The sequence below is a fragment of the Lucilia sericata genome, unplaced genomic scaffold (genome assembly GCF_015586225.1).
Source record: "Lucilia sericata isolate MDLA Ls3-8-SP2 unplaced genomic scaffold, ASM1558622v1 Contig000517F_arrow, whole genome shotgun sequence".
NCBI classification, from domain to species: Eukaryota; Metazoa; Arthropoda; class Insecta; order Diptera; family Calliphoridae; genus Lucilia; species Lucilia sericata.
The window spans coordinates 115,001-131,498 of NW_023994530.1; the positions used below are offsets into that span (position 1 = coordinate 115,001).

A 16,498-nucleotide genomic window follows, 5' to 3' on the forward strand; every position below is an offset into this window, starting at 1 on the left:
CTTCCAAATACCAAATATCTTCAGTGAATAAAAATTCGTTATTAATTTTTAAATTACACATTAAATTACAATTATTACAATTTATTCACGGACATTGTTGGCAATACACCGACATAAAAATTCACAACATTTTCTAAACATTTCAATTAACAACCTCTAAGCAAGACATCGTATGTCGTGAAATTGTCTCTTACACAAATGTTTCTTAAATATTTTGTGATTTATTGCCTAATACAACAGGTGTTACTGCTAGAAAAGGAGGATTCTAAAGGTAAGTAAAATTATATATTAGACGATCACATGATAAACATTAAATCTTGCTTTAATAGAATGTAAATTTGCCGAAGACTCCATTGAGCGCACAGCAGCAAATGATCTGCATTTCTTTAAAGGGCTTTGCGATGAAGCTTACGGTAAAATAAATGTGTTTCCATAGAAAAAGAAATAAACTGGAATTCATTAAAACTATCTTTTTGCAGATCAATGTTATAATGCAGACGAGGATGAAATGAAAAAAGAAGCATGTGCTTATCCACGTAGTAAGTTTCTTCTCTTTGGGATTTGTCAAAAATAATTTTTTATTTAACATAAAACATTTACATTTTAAGATAACTGTGTAAACAGTTTAATAGGTCATTACGAAGCTATTATTGAGGATTCGGAATATGCCACTAAACTATTTAAAGAGGCACTGAGCGGTATTGCTGATGATTGCTATGGATTATGTAAATATGATTTAGTTTTTAAGAAATTAGTCGACGAACATGTATTCTGTGAATAAATTTTAAAACTAAAGTTATATGTATGTTTTGTGAAATATATTCTTTAATAAAATCATATACATGGGTAATTTCGTGTCAAAATTGATGTCTTCCGATTTGGATGGAATTTGCACCAAGGTTAGTACTATTGGATAGTATGTCAGACACAAATTTAAATTTTTTTTTTTTTTTTTTTTTGGAAACAATTCATTATCTGAACTTCTTTGGACATTTTTTGCTAAGACCAATAGGTGAAAAGTTACATACAGTTCTTGTCTGGCAGTTCTTGACGTAGTACTAACCTTGATGCAAATTTCATCAAAATCGATTTTTTGCGTTGGGTCACTTGACATGAAATTCCCATATATAAAACTAAGTTGTGCTGTTTTAGAGATACTGGAATATTTAACATAATTATGAGCTCAAAGCCATTTATTTGAAGTTCTGCCGTTGGAATGGGGGCTAGGTGAAGAAATGGATTAATTTAAATTATTTTTAATAGGCTTCGTACCACAAGGTTATATGGACAACACAGTTAGTTAGTTAGTTAGTTGTTTGTTGTTAGTTAGTTGTAGTAGTTAGTCAGTTAGTTAGTTAGTAGTTAGTTAGTTGTTAGTTGTTAGTTAGTTAGTTAGTTAGTTAGTTAGTTAGTTAGTTAGTTAAGTTAGGTAGTTAGTAGTTAGTTAGTTAGTTAGTTAGTTAGTTAGTTAGTTAGTTAGTGTAGGTTAGTAGTTAGTTAGTTAGTGTTAGTTAGTTAGTTAGGTAGTTAGTTAGTTAGTTAGTTAGTTAGTGAGTTAGTTAGTTGTTAGTTAGTTAGTTAGTTAGTTAGTAGTTAGTTAGTTAGTTAGTTAGTTAGTTAGTTAGTTAGTTAGGTTAGTTAGTAGTTAGTTAGTTAGTTAGTTAGTTAGTTAGTTAGTTAGTTAGTTAGTTAGTTAGTTAGTTAGTTAGTTAGTTAGTTAGTTGTTAGGTAGTTAGTTAGTTAGTTAGTTAGTTAGTTAGTTAGTTAGTAGTTAGTTAGTTTGTTAGTTAGTTAGTTAGTTAGTTAGTTAGTTAGTTAGTAGTTAGTTAGTTAGTTAGTTAGTTAGTTAGTTAGTTAGTTAGTTAGTTAGTTAGTTAGTTAGTTAGTTAGTAGTTAGTTAGTTAGTTAGTTAGTAGTTAGTTAGTTAGTTAGTTAGTTAGTTAGTTAGTTAGTTAGTTAGTTAGTAGTTAGTTAGTTAGTTTAGTTAGTTAGTTAGTTAGTTAGTTAGTTAGTTAGTTAGTTAGTTAGTTAGTTAGTTAGTTAGTTAGTTAGTTAGTTAGTTAGTTAGTTAGTTAGTTAGTTAGTTAGTTAGTTAGTTAGTTAGTTAGTTAGTTAGTTAGTTAGTTAGTTAGTTAGTTAGTTAGTTAGTTAGTTAGTTAGTTAGTTAGTTAGTTAGTTAGTTAGTTAGTTAGTTAGTTAGTTAGTTAGTTAGTTAGTTAGTTAGTTAGTAGTTAGTTAGTTAGTTAGTTAGTTAGTTAGTTAGTTAGTTAGTTAGTTAGTTAGTTAGTTAGTTAGTTAGTTAGTTAGTTAGTTAGTTAGTTAGTTAGTTAGTTAGTTAGTTAGTTAGTTAGTTAGTTAGTTAGTTAGTTAGTTAGTTAGTTAGTTAGTTAGTTAGTTAGTTAGTTAGTTAGTTAGTTAGTAGTTAGTTAGTTAGTTAGTTAGTTAGTTAGTTAGTTAGTTAGTTAGTTAGTTAGTTAGTTAGTTAGTTAGTTAGTTAGTTAGTTAGTTAGTTAGTTAGTTAGTTAGTTAGTTAGTTAGTTAGTTAGTTAGTTAGTTAGTTAGTTAGTTAGTTAGTTAGTTAGTTAGTTAGTTAGTTAGTTAGTTAGTTAGTTAGTTAGTTAGTTAGTTAGTTAGTTAGTTAGTTAGTTAGTTAGTTAGTTAGTTAGTTAGTTAGTTAGTTAGTTAGTAGTTAGTTAGTTAGTTAGTTAGTTAGTTAGTTAGTTAGTTAGTTAGTTAGTTAGTTAGTTAGTTAGTTAGTTAGTTAGTTAGTTAGTTAGTTAGTTAGTTAGTTAGTTAGTTAGTAGTTAGTTAGTTAGTTAGTTAGTTAGTAGTTAGTTAGTTAGTTAGTTAGTTAGTTAGTTAGTTAGTTAGTTAGTTAGTTAGTTAGTTTAGTTAGTTAGTTAGTTAGTTAGTAGTAGTTAGTTAGTTAGTTAGTTAGTTAGTAGTTAGTTAGTTAGTTAGTTAGTTAGTTCGTTAGTTAGTTAGTAGTAGTTAGTTAGTTAGTTAGTTAGTTAGTTAGTTAGTTAGTTAGTTAGTTAGTTAGTTATGAGACTAGTGGCTGAACCCACGACCTCTGTTCTGATGGAGTTATTTCAAATGAAACCGTTTTTGTTTCCAACCGACCATTACTTTATTCTCCCACTGTATCTAGAAGTATGATAGACGTGCCTTTCCACATCATTAGAATAACGAGAGATTCTCGAATCTATGATTCAATTTCGATACTATTCACACAAATACTACTCCATTTAGAAAAATGAATGTTTATGAAAATTTATAATAAATAAATTATAAAAAATATGCTAGTAGCTACTCATTAGATTAAACTTAAAAAATAAACATTATAATAAATATTCAAATAAAGTGTGTTTTATATTTTATTAATTCTTATTTTTACGACATCTCGACGCATTTTTTTCTACTCATATCATCAGCAGCCGCTGATTATTAATTCAAAGTGCGGTATCGTGTAGGAAAATAGAATCTGGTCTGTAGATTTGTTTTTATCTAATTTAAAATGGTTCTGGTTTCAGTACCGATCACTAGTCGTGTTTAAATAATTAATTAAACGAAAACACTAATTATTGTTTTTGTTCGTTGAGTTTAATCAAATCAAAAGTTTGAAATTGGAAAATTTTATATATTTTTTTTAATCACAAACAAATAAATAAATTAATTTTTTTATAGTTTTATTAATATGATTTTAATGGATTTTAAATTACTTTTTTGTAGTGGGTTGGTTTTATATATGGATTTTCAAATTTGTTTTCGTTTTCTTCTACGTTTTCTTTTTATTTAAAATTTGCAAATTGTTTTGAAAATATTTTACTGTTTTGATTTGTTTTATTACTTTTTGTTTTTTTTTCGTAATAAGTTTTGTTTGTTTGTTTGTTTAAAGAAACATTTAGAAGTTGGAAATTCCATTTAGAAAGTTCAGCGACCAAAAAGGAAGTATTACTGTTATATATTTTGTAATAAAAATTAATTAGTTTGAAAAAAAAAATTAAATAAATTACTTTTATTCATATTTATTTTCTTTTTATGCAAATATTTTATAAATAATAAAGTTATAAATAATAAAATACAGTTAAAAACAAAATTATAGCAGTGCAAGTTATATAAATTTTACCTAAAATTTGACTTTTTAAATAAAAAAGTTCTCGAAAGCAAAACTAATTAATGAAGATTTTATTTCTGAAGTCATTTGGGGTCCTTAGAAAATTGATATGAATAAAGATTTCAATAAGGATGCACTAACTTAGTTAATTGCAATCTAATAGTTACGCCACCTTTATTCACAGAATACACGGTCATCCGATAATCTCCGATAAATTATCTGATAAAAGCAAATTGAATCACAATTTGAATTCATACCAGCCTCTTCCTCAACTTCATTAAAACGATTTCTTGAAACTTCATAACCTGATATAGTAGTTTTATACTCTTCTATCATATTTTTCAGACATTTATCTGAAATTAAAACATTTATGTAGTAAATTGATTTCTTAACAAATCCAAAATCTAAAGAAATTTACCATATAATTCCATACAAGTGTCGCTGTGTGCATTTGAACATTTGACTGCAAAATAGTAATTAATTAATGACATTTCTTTCTATTCTAAAAACACACAATTTACCATACATATCAACACAATACTCTCTACCATAGACGAGATCAATGGCAGCTGTATGCTCTGGATCGCTTTCGGGAAATTTACATTCTATAAAGAAAGAATAGATATTGTACTAATGAAATTGATCCCATAGCACTATAGTGGAAAACGGTTTAAGCTGATGTTTGCAATATTAGACCTATTATTTTGTTTCTAAACTCAACTCAATGAATACCAATTGACTCTGAATTACTTTCTGAGTTAAATGTCCATCCAGCTAAAGTGAATTTTACTTACCTTGATATTGAGATAACACCAGTGGAAGTAGGCAACACATTAAAAAATATTTGAAAGACATTTGTGTAAAAGATAGTTTCACGATACACGAGATTTTGATAAGAGGTTCTTAATTTGAATGTTTTGAAAAATTTGGAGAAATTCGCGTCTTTTATGGACCATAAGAGCGAAAATTTGTGGTAAACTAATTAATCACGGACATCATGTGTAACAGGCATAAAAAATTAAAATTTTAAAATGGAACTGAACCCTAACTAAACAAAGACATTATTAAACACATTGTTAACTAACTTACTAACTAACTAACTAACTAACTAACTAACTAAGTAACTAACTAACTAACTAACTAACTAACTAACTAACTAACTACTAACTAACTAACTAACTAACTAACTAACTAACTAACTAACTAACTAACTAACTAACTAACTAACTAACTAACTAACTACTAACTAACTAACTAACTAACTAACTAACTACTAACTAACTAACTACTAACTAACTACTAACTAACTAACTAACTAACTAACTAACTAACTAACTAACTAACTAACTAACTAACTAACTAACTAACTAACTAACTAACTAACTAACTAACTAACTAACTAACTAACTAACTAACTAACTACTAACTAACTAACTAACTACTAACTAACTAACTAACTAACTAACTACTAACTAACTAACTAACTAACTAACTAACTAACTAACTAACTAACTAACTAACTAACTAACTAACTAACTAACTAACTAACTAACTACTAACTAACTAACTAACTAACTACTAACTAACTAACTAACTAACTAACTACTAACTACTAACTAACTAACTAACTAACTAACTAACTAACTACTAACTAACTAACTAACTAACTAACTAACTACTAACTAACTAACTACTACTAACTAACTAACTAACTACTAACTAACTAACTAACTAACTAACTAACTAACTAACTAACTAACTACTAACTAACTAACTAACTAACTAACTAACTAACTAACTAACTACTAACTAACTAACTAACTAACTAACTAACTAACTAACTAACTAACTAACTAACTAACTAACTACTAACTAACTAACTAACTAACTAACTAACTAACTAACTACTAACTAACTAACTAACTAACTAACTAACTAACTAACTAACTAACTAACTAACTAACTAACTAACTAACTAACTAACTAACTAACTAACTAACTAACTAACTAACTAACTAACTAACTAACTAACTAACTAACTAACTAACTAACTAACTAACTAACTAACTAACTAACTACTAACTAACTAACTAACTAACTAACTAACTAACTAACTAACTAACTAACTAACTAACTAACTACTAACTAACTAACTACTAACTAACTAACTAACTACTAACTAACTAACTAACTAACTAACTAACTAACTAACTAACTAACTAACTAACTAACTAACTAACTAACTAACTAACTAACTAACTAACTAACTAACTACTAACTAACTAACTAACTAACTAACTAACTAACTAACTAACTAACTAACTAACTAACTAACTAACTAACTAACTAACTAACTAACTAACTAACTAACTAACTAACTAACTAACTAACTAACTAACTAACTACTAACTACTAACTAACTAACTAACTAACTAACTAACTAACTAACTAACTAACTAACTAACTAACTAACTAACTAACTAACTAACTAACTAACTAACTAACTAACTAACTAACTAACTAACTAACTAACTAACTAACTAACTAACTAACTAACTAACTAACTAACTAACTAACTAACTAACTAACTAACGAACTAACTAACTAACTAACTAACTAACTAACTAACTAACTAACTAACTACTAACTAACTAACTAACTAACTAACTAACTAACTAACTAACTAACTACTAACTAACTAACTAACTAACTAACTAACTAACTAACTAACTAACTAACTAACTAACTAACTAACTAACTACTAACTAACTAACTAACTAACTAACTAACTAACTAACTAACTAACTACTAACTAACTAACTAACTAACTAACTAACTAACTAACTAACTAACTAACTAACTAACTAACTAACTACTAACTAACTAACCTAACTAACTAACTAACTAATACTAACTAACTAACTACTAATAACAACTAACTAACTAACTAACTAACTAACTAACTAACTAACTAACTAACTAACTAACTAACTAACTAACTAACTAACTAAACTAACTAACTAACTAACTACTAACTAACTAACTAACTAACTAACTAACTAACTAACTAACTAACTAACTAACTAACTAACTAACTAACTAACTAACTACTACTAACTAACTACCTAACTAACTACTAACTAACTAACTAACTAACTAACTAACTACACTACTAACTACTAACTAACTATAACTAACTAACTAACTACTAACTAACTAACTAACTAACTAACTACCTAACTACTACTAACTAACTAACTAACTACTAACTAACTAACTAACTAACTAACTAACTAACTAACTAACTAACTAACTAACTAACTAACTAACTAACTAACTAACTAACTAACTAACTAACTAACTAACTAACTAACTAACTAACTAACTAACTAACTAACTAACTAACTAACTAACTAACTAATTAACTAACTAACTAACTAACTAATCGTAGGATTAAGCTGCGATTACGTCGAATTTTCTTGCATTCGTCAAGATTAATTCCTCGAGTTCCCTTCCTCTTATAGCTAGGCCATTTGCTCTTTCTTTTCCCATTATTCACGAGGGGCCTGGTACCCATACATTTGAGCTCTAGAATATAATTGGGTGTCTAATTATCTTATAATCCATTTTATACATCTCTTTATTACTCGTAATTCTGCCTGGAATCCAGTGTTGTGATTTGGTAAACGATATTTTATTTCAGTTTATTGGTTTTTAATTTAGATCTCCGGTCCAATTTTGATCCCCAGTTTAGTGATATCCGTGTAGCCACATATTCATGCGGATACTTGCTTTAAAGTATTACTTGACTTTGATATTCAATCTGGTATTAGTGCTTCAAAGTTCTCAATAACTTTTGACTCAGCTATGTGATTGGACTAGTCCATTTCCCATTTCCTTTGGTTATTCGAAAACTCCCGCCTTATAACTTATAAATGTTTTAATTGGGAGAATATCCAGCAACTTTTGCAAAGCCTACGTTAGACTAAAAGTTTTACCTTTCTCAAAAAACTTACTGTTTTATTATAAGAAGAAAAATATCAATTGTGATAATGACTTTATTAATTCCAGATATTATTCTATGAAATCTAAAATTTATCCCTTTCACTTAAGTTAATTTATATCACCCTTATGAAATTGGTATTCTTACACCAAAAAATCTCTAAGTGGTAACACTCGTTTCGTTTCACCCAAATCTTGCTCTTTAACTAGGGTCCGAATGTTATAGATACTTCATCCATACAGTTCTCTGTAAGAAATTAATCGATTAATAACCGTTTATTCTGTTTAAACAATAATTTTTACGATATGCAACATCACAAGCATATTTTGCAGCTTCAACACCCATGATTTTTATAGGGGTATTATCAGAGGTTTCTGATACAGCCATAACTTTAAAATAAAGAAAAATTAATTAATTTCTTTTTTAACAAAAAGGGTGATTTTGTTTTACTTACTAGACATATCTTCTGTCATAACAAAGTGTAAAAGTTGAAGAATTAAAATATATTTAAGAAACATTTTTTAAAGTTTAGAAGAGATTCTGAGAATAAGAAATCGTTGAGTTGAGAACCTTTTAGGGAAAGTTTAAGTAATTATATAAATATTGTTTATGTGAATATATATGGATTTTTACTATCAAATTAAATATTTTTCAAGGCAAATTAAAAAGAAAATACTTGAAACTAATTGATTTTTTTAAACAAATTAAGTTTTTCCAAACTAAATTAATTGTTTTGCTTATTAAATTATTTTGTTAATTTTAAGTTTTTCTTTTCTAACTGAACGATTTTTTACACAATCACTTAGGTTCGTTCTGTAATGTGAGATCGATTGCCCTTAGTATCAAAATTAATATCAATCTATAATAATTTCTATTTTATTAACTTTATTTATTCACTTATTTATTTTCACATTTTTTTAACTCCAATATCACCTTTAAACAATCGATATTTTTACACCAAGATATTTCTCAATAATATCATTCGTTTCACCTTTCACATCACAACTTGGATCAAGTTCTTTGATTAGCTTTCCAAATTTAGCAGTTGCTTCATCCAAACAGGTCTCTGTAAGAAAGAAAGAAATTAATTTACGTTTATTTTTACATCTACGTAATAATATTTACCATATTTAACATCACAAGCATATTTTGCGGCTTGAAGACCTTCGATCACTATACTATCACTAGCAGTGGTCGCTGATGCACAGACAACTTTAAGATAAAGAAAAAATCAATTTATTTTATTCATCAGTGAATTTTTCTACTTACTAGGTGTATCTTCTGCCAACACAAAATGTAATAGGTTACAAATTAAAATGTATTTAAGAAACATTTTGCAAAGCTTCATAGGATTCTGAATCTTAAATCGTTGAGTTGAGGGCCTTTTTATAGTCATCTAATTTGTAACGGCAAAGTAACGTACATGTCTAGGAATACGTTTAAGTGATTATTTAAATATTTTCTATTCAGTTAAAATTCATTTAATATATTATTCGAAGATCGCATTATATATAATTAGCATTCTTTGAACAAATACATACATTTCTAGGTAAAAAGTTTTGTGTCAAGTAGATTTAAAATTTTCTTTTTAAATGCTAGATATTAGAACATTCAGAAGCCGTTTGATTGGCAACGGTTAACAGGATCTTAATGTAATAAATATATCGATCGGTTTAGATCTATATCTTTCTATCTATCATATCGGTAAAGATCTACTCAGCGATAGACTTTGAGCGTGCTTCTTCGCCGCAATGGTTTCATTATTTGATCTCCACTATTATAATCTATTTTCTATTGAGTTCTAGAAAACCAAGCTCCACATGATTTGCTATATATACCCAGCATGCCGATGAATCAATAAAAAGCTGGACTATATTGTCGACTCCTTTCAATGTTGAATCTACGACAGAAGAAAATTACTTGTTGGGCATATCCTAAGTCGATGTAGGCAGTTCCTGTAGGTATACTTTCCATTCAGGCATTGGGTTACGTAATAGGTACTCAACGTCCCTGTTTTAAAGACTTGAACCGAATATTTAGATTAGGGATAAGTGCGTTGATTCTTGATGTTGATCTATCTATCTATCTATCTATCTATCTATCTATCTATCTATCTATCTATCTATCTATCTATCTATCTATCTATCTATCTATCTATCTATCTATCTATCTATCTATATATCTATCTATCTATCTATCTATCTATCTATCTATCTATCTATCTATCTATCTATCTATCTATCTATCTATCTATCTATCTATCTATCTATCTATCTATCTATCTATCTATCTATCTATCTATCTATCTATCTATCTATCTATCTATCTATCTATCTATCTATCTATCTATCTATCTATCTATCTATCTATCTATCTATCTATCTATCTATCTATCTATCTATCTATCTATCTATCTATATATCTATCTATCTATCTATCTATCTATCTATCTATCTATCTATCTATCTATCTATCTATCTATCTATCTATCTATCTATCTATCTATCTATCTATCTATCTATCTATCTATCTATCTATCTATCTATCTATCTATCTATCTATCTATCTATCTATCTATCTATCTATCTATCTATCTATCTATCTATCTATCTATATATCTATCTATCTATCTATCTATCTATCTATCTATCTATCTATCTATCTATCTATCTATCTATCTATCTATCTATCTATCTATCTATCTATCTATCTATCTATCTATCTATCTATCTATCTATCCATTTCCATTCAGGCATTGGGTTACGTAATAGGTACTCAACATCCCTGTCTTAAGACTTGAACCGAATATTTAGATTAGCGATAAGTGCGTTGATTCTTGATGTTGATCTATCTATCTATCTATCTATCTATCTATCTATCTATCTATCTATCTATCTATCTATCTATCTATCTATCTATCTATCTATCTATCTATCTATCTATCTATCTATCTATCTATCTATCTATCTATCTATCTATCTATCTATCTATCTATCTATCTATCTATCTATCTATCTATCTATCTATCTATCTATCTATCTATCTATCTATCTATCTATCTATCTATCTATCTATCTATCTATCTATCTATCTATCTATCTATCTATCTATCTATCTATCTATCTATCTATCTATCTATCTATCTATCTATCTATCTATCTATCTATCTATCTATCTATCTATCTATCTATCTATCTATCTATCTATCTATCTATCTATCTTTCTATCTATCTATCTATCTATCTATCTATCTATCTATCTATCTATCTATCTATCTATCTATCTATCTATCTATCTATCTATCTATCTATCTATCTATCTATCTATCTATCTATCTATCTATCTATCTATCTATCTATCTATCTATCTATCTATCTATCTATCTATCTATCTATCTATCTATCTATCTAGCTATCTATCTATCTATCTATCTATCTATCTATCTATCTATCTATCTATCTATCTATCTATCTATCTATCTATCAATCTATCTATCTATCTATCTATCTATCTATCTATCTTTTGCAAGCTTTGATAAATAAGCAACAACAACACTGCTTATTGCTGTTATATTGGTTTTATTTCGTTTAGCGTTATTATTGTTTCTTTTATATTGCTCTTGCTTAAGTAATGATAGTGTCGGAAAAATGAAATAATTGAAATTTTATAAAATTAATATATTTTAAACACATGATGGTGAAGGGTATATAAGATTCCGCAAATTGCGAATATAGACTTCTTAATTGTTTTAATTTATAACCGTCATAACTTTATTTGCAATATTTAAACAATCTTTATCCACAAAATATATGATTTTCCAATAATTTCTTAAAAAGTATATCATATAAACAAAGTGCATTGCAATCTACATCAGCTTCATTTTGTGCCTCCATAAAAAGTTTGATTAAAAGATCATAATCTACGGCAGCTTCTTTGAAATTCTCTAATGCCTCTTGCAAACAATTATCTGAAATTATACAATTTATGTATAAAGTTAATGTATTTAAAAAAATAAAACAAAACTTACTATATGTTTCAAAACAGGTCTCGTCAGCTGTATTTATACATTCGACTGTAAATAGATAATAAATTAATGATATCATATTTTACTTTATATTGTAAAAGAAAACATTTTACCATAGGTGTTAGTGCACGCTTCTTTATCATTGATAAGATTATTGGCTACTTGGTTCTCAGGATGGTGTTCAGGAAATTGACAGTCTATAAAGAATGAATAAATTTTCTATAATTTTGCATCATGTCGCATTTCTATATATGTATCCTACAACATTATAGTGGTATAGTTTATTCTGGTTCCTACACCCATCTCAAATAATACCAATCGACTCAAAATCACTTTATAAGTCGATTGTCCTTCCAGGTAAAATTCTTGTTTTCACTTACCTGGAACTTGTGATAATACCTTTTGAAATAGGCAGAAACTTAAAAAATATTTAAACAAAATTTTTATAAAAGACCGTTTCATGATAAACGAGCTCTCGCTTAAAGGTTCTTAGTTAAAAAGCTTTCGAAAATGCTTCGAATTTTGAGTCTTTATATTGAACCAATTCTATAACAGCACATATAAATATGTATGTATTTCTGAATAATTTTAAGTAAAATTATTCCTCATCATGTGCAACTCAATAATTAATGTATTTATTCATCTACAGGAATAGAATTTGTTCACAATAGATAAATTGAAGAACGGGTACACCTAGCGGGAGAAAAATTTAAGGGGCCTTGAGAAGTATTCCTCTAAAGTTGGGTTAATTACAAAAATAAATACCTGGGAAGTGGTACTATTTTTCTGAAAGGTGGATCCGAGTAGAACAAAATTAGTTACTAACTAACTAACTAACTAACTAACTAACTAACTAACTAACTAACTAACTAACTAACTAACTAACTAACTAACTAACTAACTAACTAACTAACTAACTAACTAACTAACTAACTAACTACTAACTAACTAACTAACTAACTAACTAACTAACTAACTAACTAACTAACTAACTAACTAACTAACTAACTAACTAACTAACTAACTAACTAACTAACTAACTAACTAACTACTAACTAACTAACTAACTAACTAACTAACTAACTAACTAACTAACTAACTAACTAACTAACTAACTAACTAACTAACTAACTAACTAACTAACTAACTAACTAACTAACTAACTAACTAACTAACTAACTAACTAACTAACTAACTAACTAACTAACTAACTAACTAACTAACTACTAACTAACTAACTAACTAACTAACTAACTAACTAACTACCTAACTAACTACCTAACTAACTAACTAACTAACTAACTAACTAACTAACTAACTAACTAACTAACTAACTAACTAACTAACTAACTAACTAACTAACTAACTAACTAACTAACTAACTAACTAACTAACTAACTAACTAACTAACTAACTAACTAACTAACTAACTAACTAACTAACTAACTAACTAACTAACTAACTAACTAACTAACTAACTAACTAACTAACTAACTAACTAACTAACTACTAACTAACTAACTAACTAACTAACTAACTAACTAACTAACTAACTAACTAACTAACTAACTAACTAACTAACTAACTAACTAACTAACTAACTAACTAACTAACTACTAACTAACTAACTAACTAACTAACTAACTAACTAACTACTAACTAACTAACTAACTAACTAACTAACTAACTAACTAACTAACTAACTAACTAACTAACTAACTAACTAACTAACTAACTAACTAACTAACTAACTAACTAACTAACTAACTAACTAACTAACTAACTAACTAACTAACTAACTAACTAACTAACTAACTAACTAACTAACTAACTAACTAACTAACTAACTAACTAACTAACTAACTAACTAACTAACTAACTAACTAACTAACTAACTAACTAACTAACTAACTAACTAACTAACTAACTAACTAACTAACTAACTAACTAACTAACTAACTACTAACTAACTAACTAACTAACTACCTAACTAACTACCTAACTAACTAACTAACTAACTAACTAACTAACTAACTAACTAACTAACTAACTAACTAACTAACTAACTAACTAACTAACTAACTAACTAACTAACTAACTAACTAACTAACTAACTACTAACTAACTAACTAACTAACTAACTAACTAACTAACTACTAACTAATTAACTAACTAACTAACTAACTAACTAAATAACTGACTAACTGACTAAATAATTTTTTAAAAACCGTTTTGCGGTCCAGCAATAGTCTAACAAAAAATCGATCTATTTCTCCCGCGATAAACTCAAAATTACGTAATTTTTGATACCCATTTCGAGGACTCTTTTAAAAACTATATATTTTTTATATTATCCTGATCAGTACGTATTTATAAAATTGTCCCATTAGTTGCAGTAGTTCTTAAATGTATCGATCATGAACAAATATTACTCTTTTATTTACATATTGTGCTGTAACTTAGCTTTATCAATGTAATACTTATATTCGCACATTAAATGTAATTGAAATAAATTATGGAAAACTTTTGCATATTTTAAAAATCCATTACATTCATTACAAACTTCTGTGATGGACTCGGTAAATAGATTTGTTGCATATTCATAATCTTTAATAGAAAATTGATAAACATCTAATACCTCTTTCAAACAGTTATCTAAAAAGAGAGCATATATGAAGTGAATTCACTAATTTGTAAGAAATCCAAAGAAAATGATCTTACTATAGGCAACACAAGCTTCGCTTTCAGATTGATCATTGCCGGTTGCTCCGTAACATTTGCCTGCAACAATATGATTAATAAATAGCAGTTTAGTTCAGTCTCTATGAGTTCAAATTTTACCGTTGTCAGTGATATCGCAAGCCTCCTTAGCATCATAAAGACGATTGCGTGCTAAGAGCTCTGTATGACTTTCGGCAAGTATACAGTCTATAACAGAAGGATAGAATTTGTATAATCTTTATCATAAGAAATATTTTTTTTATTACCATCAGATAACCAATCTGCCAACAACTGTTGAAATAGGCAACAAATTAGAAAATATTTAAAAAACATTTTTGCAAGATTTTCTAGATTTCCGTGCACGTGCTAAAAGGATGCTAAATCAAATGTTTCAGAAAACCTAATGAAAAGAGAATTTTGCGGCTTTTTATTGATACCAGTACTATAAAAAAGAAAATGTCTATGAATAAGTTGATGTAATTATTCGTCATCATGTAATTTAATTAATAATGTATTCATTTTGGTTCATTATCACAAACTCAGATTCATATTATTTTGACTATAAATATAATAGACTATAGACTAGACTATATACTAGAATATAGACTAGACTATAGACTAGACTATAGAATATACTACAGACTAGACTATAGAATAGACTATAGAAAAGACTATAGGCTAGACTATATACAAGACTGAACTAGAACTGAACTAGAACTGAACTAGAACTGAACTAGAACTGAACTAGAACTGAACTAGAACTGAACTAGAACTGAACTAGAACTGAACTAGAACTGAACTAGAACTGAACTAGAACTGAACTAGAACTGAACTAGAACTGAACTAGAACTGAACTAGAACTGAACTAGAACTGAACTAGAACTGAACTAGAACTGAACTAGAACTGAACTAGAACTGAACTAGAACTGAACTGGAACTGAACTAGAACTGAACTAGAACTTAACTAGAACTGAACTAGAACTGAACTAGAACTGAACTAGAACTTAACTAGAACTGAACTAGAAATGAACTAGAACTAAACTAGAACAGAACTAGATCTGAACTAGATCTGAACTAGATTTGAACTAGAACTGAACTAGAACTGAAACTGAACTAGTGCTGAACTAGAACTGAACTAGAACTGAACTAGAACTGAACTAGAACTGAACTAGAACTGAACTAGAACTGAAACTGAACTAGAACTGAACTAGAACTGAACTAGAACTGAACTAGAACTGAACTAGAACTGAACTAGAACTGAACTAGAACTGAACTAGAACTGAACTAGAATTGAACTAAAACTGAATTAGAACTGAACTAGAACTGAACTAGATCTGAACTAGATCTGAACTAGAACTGAACTAAAACTGAACTAGAGCTGAACTAGAACTGAACTAGAATTGAACTAGAATTGAACTAGAACTGAACTAGAATTGAACTAGAACTGAATTAGAATTGGACTATAGACTAATTATGAAACTAGTAAAAAGATTCTTCTATTTCGTAAACATATACATATAAGTGCTATTTCAAACGCCAACACTGTAGTGGCGAACAATATTACCTCCACCAGCCGTTTATATAATTGTACAAACATATTTATTAATAAAACAAAAACAAAATGCCCCAAATA

General features: G+C 27.7%; 4 protein-coding genes across 4 annotated transcripts; 1 reads left to right on the plus strand and 3 right to left on the minus strand.

Moving 5' to 3' along the window:
• The first annotated feature begins 135 nt into the window (after positions 1 to 135).
• Positions 136 to 866, plus strand: LOC119605776. The gene is made up of 4 exons (XM_037959078.1): positions 136 to 271; positions 330 to 413; positions 480 to 539; positions 609 to 866. The coding sequence occupies exons 1-4, from the start codon at positions 199 to 201 to the stop codon at positions 779 to 781; spliced, it is 390 nt and encodes a 129-aa protein (XP_037815006.1). The 5' UTR covers positions 136 to 198; the 3' UTR covers positions 782 to 866.
• A 3,297-nt stretch (positions 867 to 4,163) lies between these two features.
• LOC119605774 lies at positions 4,164 to 5,037 on the minus strand. Its single transcript, XM_037959076.1, has 4 exons — positions 4,912 to 5,037; positions 4,639 to 4,722; positions 4,536 to 4,580; positions 4,164 to 4,470 (listed from the first exon to the last, which is right to left on the minus strand). The coding sequence occupies exons 1-4, from the start codon at positions 4,970 to 4,972 to the stop codon at positions 4,292 to 4,294; spliced, it is 369 nt and encodes a 122-aa protein (XP_037815004.1). The 5' UTR covers positions 4,973 to 5,037; the 3' UTR covers positions 4,164 to 4,291.
• A 6,829-nt stretch (positions 5,038 to 11,866) lies between these two features.
• On the minus strand, positions 11,867 to 12,665 carry LOC119605775. The gene is made up of 4 exons (XM_037959077.1): positions 12,525 to 12,665; positions 12,258 to 12,341; positions 12,148 to 12,192; positions 11,867 to 12,087 (listed from the first exon to the last, which is right to left on the minus strand). The coding sequence occupies exons 1-4, from the start codon at positions 12,604 to 12,606 to the stop codon at positions 11,915 to 11,917; spliced, it is 384 nt and encodes a 127-aa protein (XP_037815005.1). The 5' UTR covers positions 12,607 to 12,665; the 3' UTR covers positions 11,867 to 11,914.
• A 1,890-nt stretch (positions 12,666 to 14,555) lies between these two features.
• Positions 14,556 to 15,267, minus strand: LOC119605780. Its single transcript, XM_037959083.1, has 4 exons — positions 15,132 to 15,267; positions 14,986 to 15,072; positions 14,866 to 14,925; positions 14,556 to 14,799 (listed from the first exon to the last, which is right to left on the minus strand). Exons 1-4 carry the CDS (start codon positions 15,196 to 15,198, stop codon positions 14,585 to 14,587), a joined length of 429 nt encoding a protein of 142 aa, XP_037815011.1. The 5' UTR covers positions 15,199 to 15,267; the 3' UTR covers positions 14,556 to 14,584.
• Positions 15,268 to 16,498: the final 1,231 nt, after the last annotated feature.

Coding starts and splice junctions, on each gene's coding strand:
- LOC119605776 (XM_037959078.1), top strand. CDS start 199: ATGTTTCTTAAATATTTTGTGATTTATTGCCTAATACAACAGGTGTTA. Junction 414..479: donor GCTTTGCGATGAAGCTTACG/GTAAAATAAATG, acceptor ATCTTTTTGCAG/ATCAATGTTATAATGCAGAC. Junction 540..608: donor AGCATGTGCTTATCCACGTA/GTAAGTTTCTTC, acceptor TTACATTTTAAG/ATAACTGTGTAAACAGTTTA.
- LOC119605774 (XM_037959076.1), bottom strand. CDS start 4,972: ATGTCTTTCAAATATTTTTTAATGTGTTGCCTACTTCCACTGGTGTTA. Junction 4,581..4,638: donor GTATTGTGTTGATATGTATG/GTAAATTGTGTG, acceptor ACTATTTTGCAG/TCAAATGTTCAAATGCACAC. Junction 4,471..4,535: donor CACTTGTATGGAATTATATG/GTAAATTTCTTT, acceptor TTTTAATTTCAG/ATAAATGTCTGAAAAATATG.
- LOC119605775 (XM_037959077.1), bottom strand. CDS start 12,606: ATGAAACGGTCTTTTATAAAAATTTTGTTTAAATATTTTTTAAGTTTC. Junction 12,342..12,524: donor GGTATTATCACAAGTTCCAG/GTAAGTGAAAAC, acceptor CATTCTTTATAG/ACTGTCAATTTCCTGAACAC. Junction 12,193..12,257: donor AGCGTGCACTAACACCTATG/GTAAAATGTTTT, acceptor ATCTATTTACAG/TCGAATGTATAAATACAGCT.
- LOC119605780 (XM_037959083.1), bottom strand. CDS start 15,198: ATGTTTTTTAAATATTTTCTAATTTGTTGCCTATTTCAACAGTTGTTG. Junction 15,073..15,131: donor GGCAGATTGGTTATCTGATG/GTAATAAAAAAA, acceptor CTTCTGTTATAG/ACTGTATACTTGCCGAAAGT. Junction 14,800..14,865: donor CGAAGCTTGTGTTGCCTATA/GTAAGATCATTT, acceptor CTCTCTTTTTAG/ATAACTGTTTGAAAGAGGTA.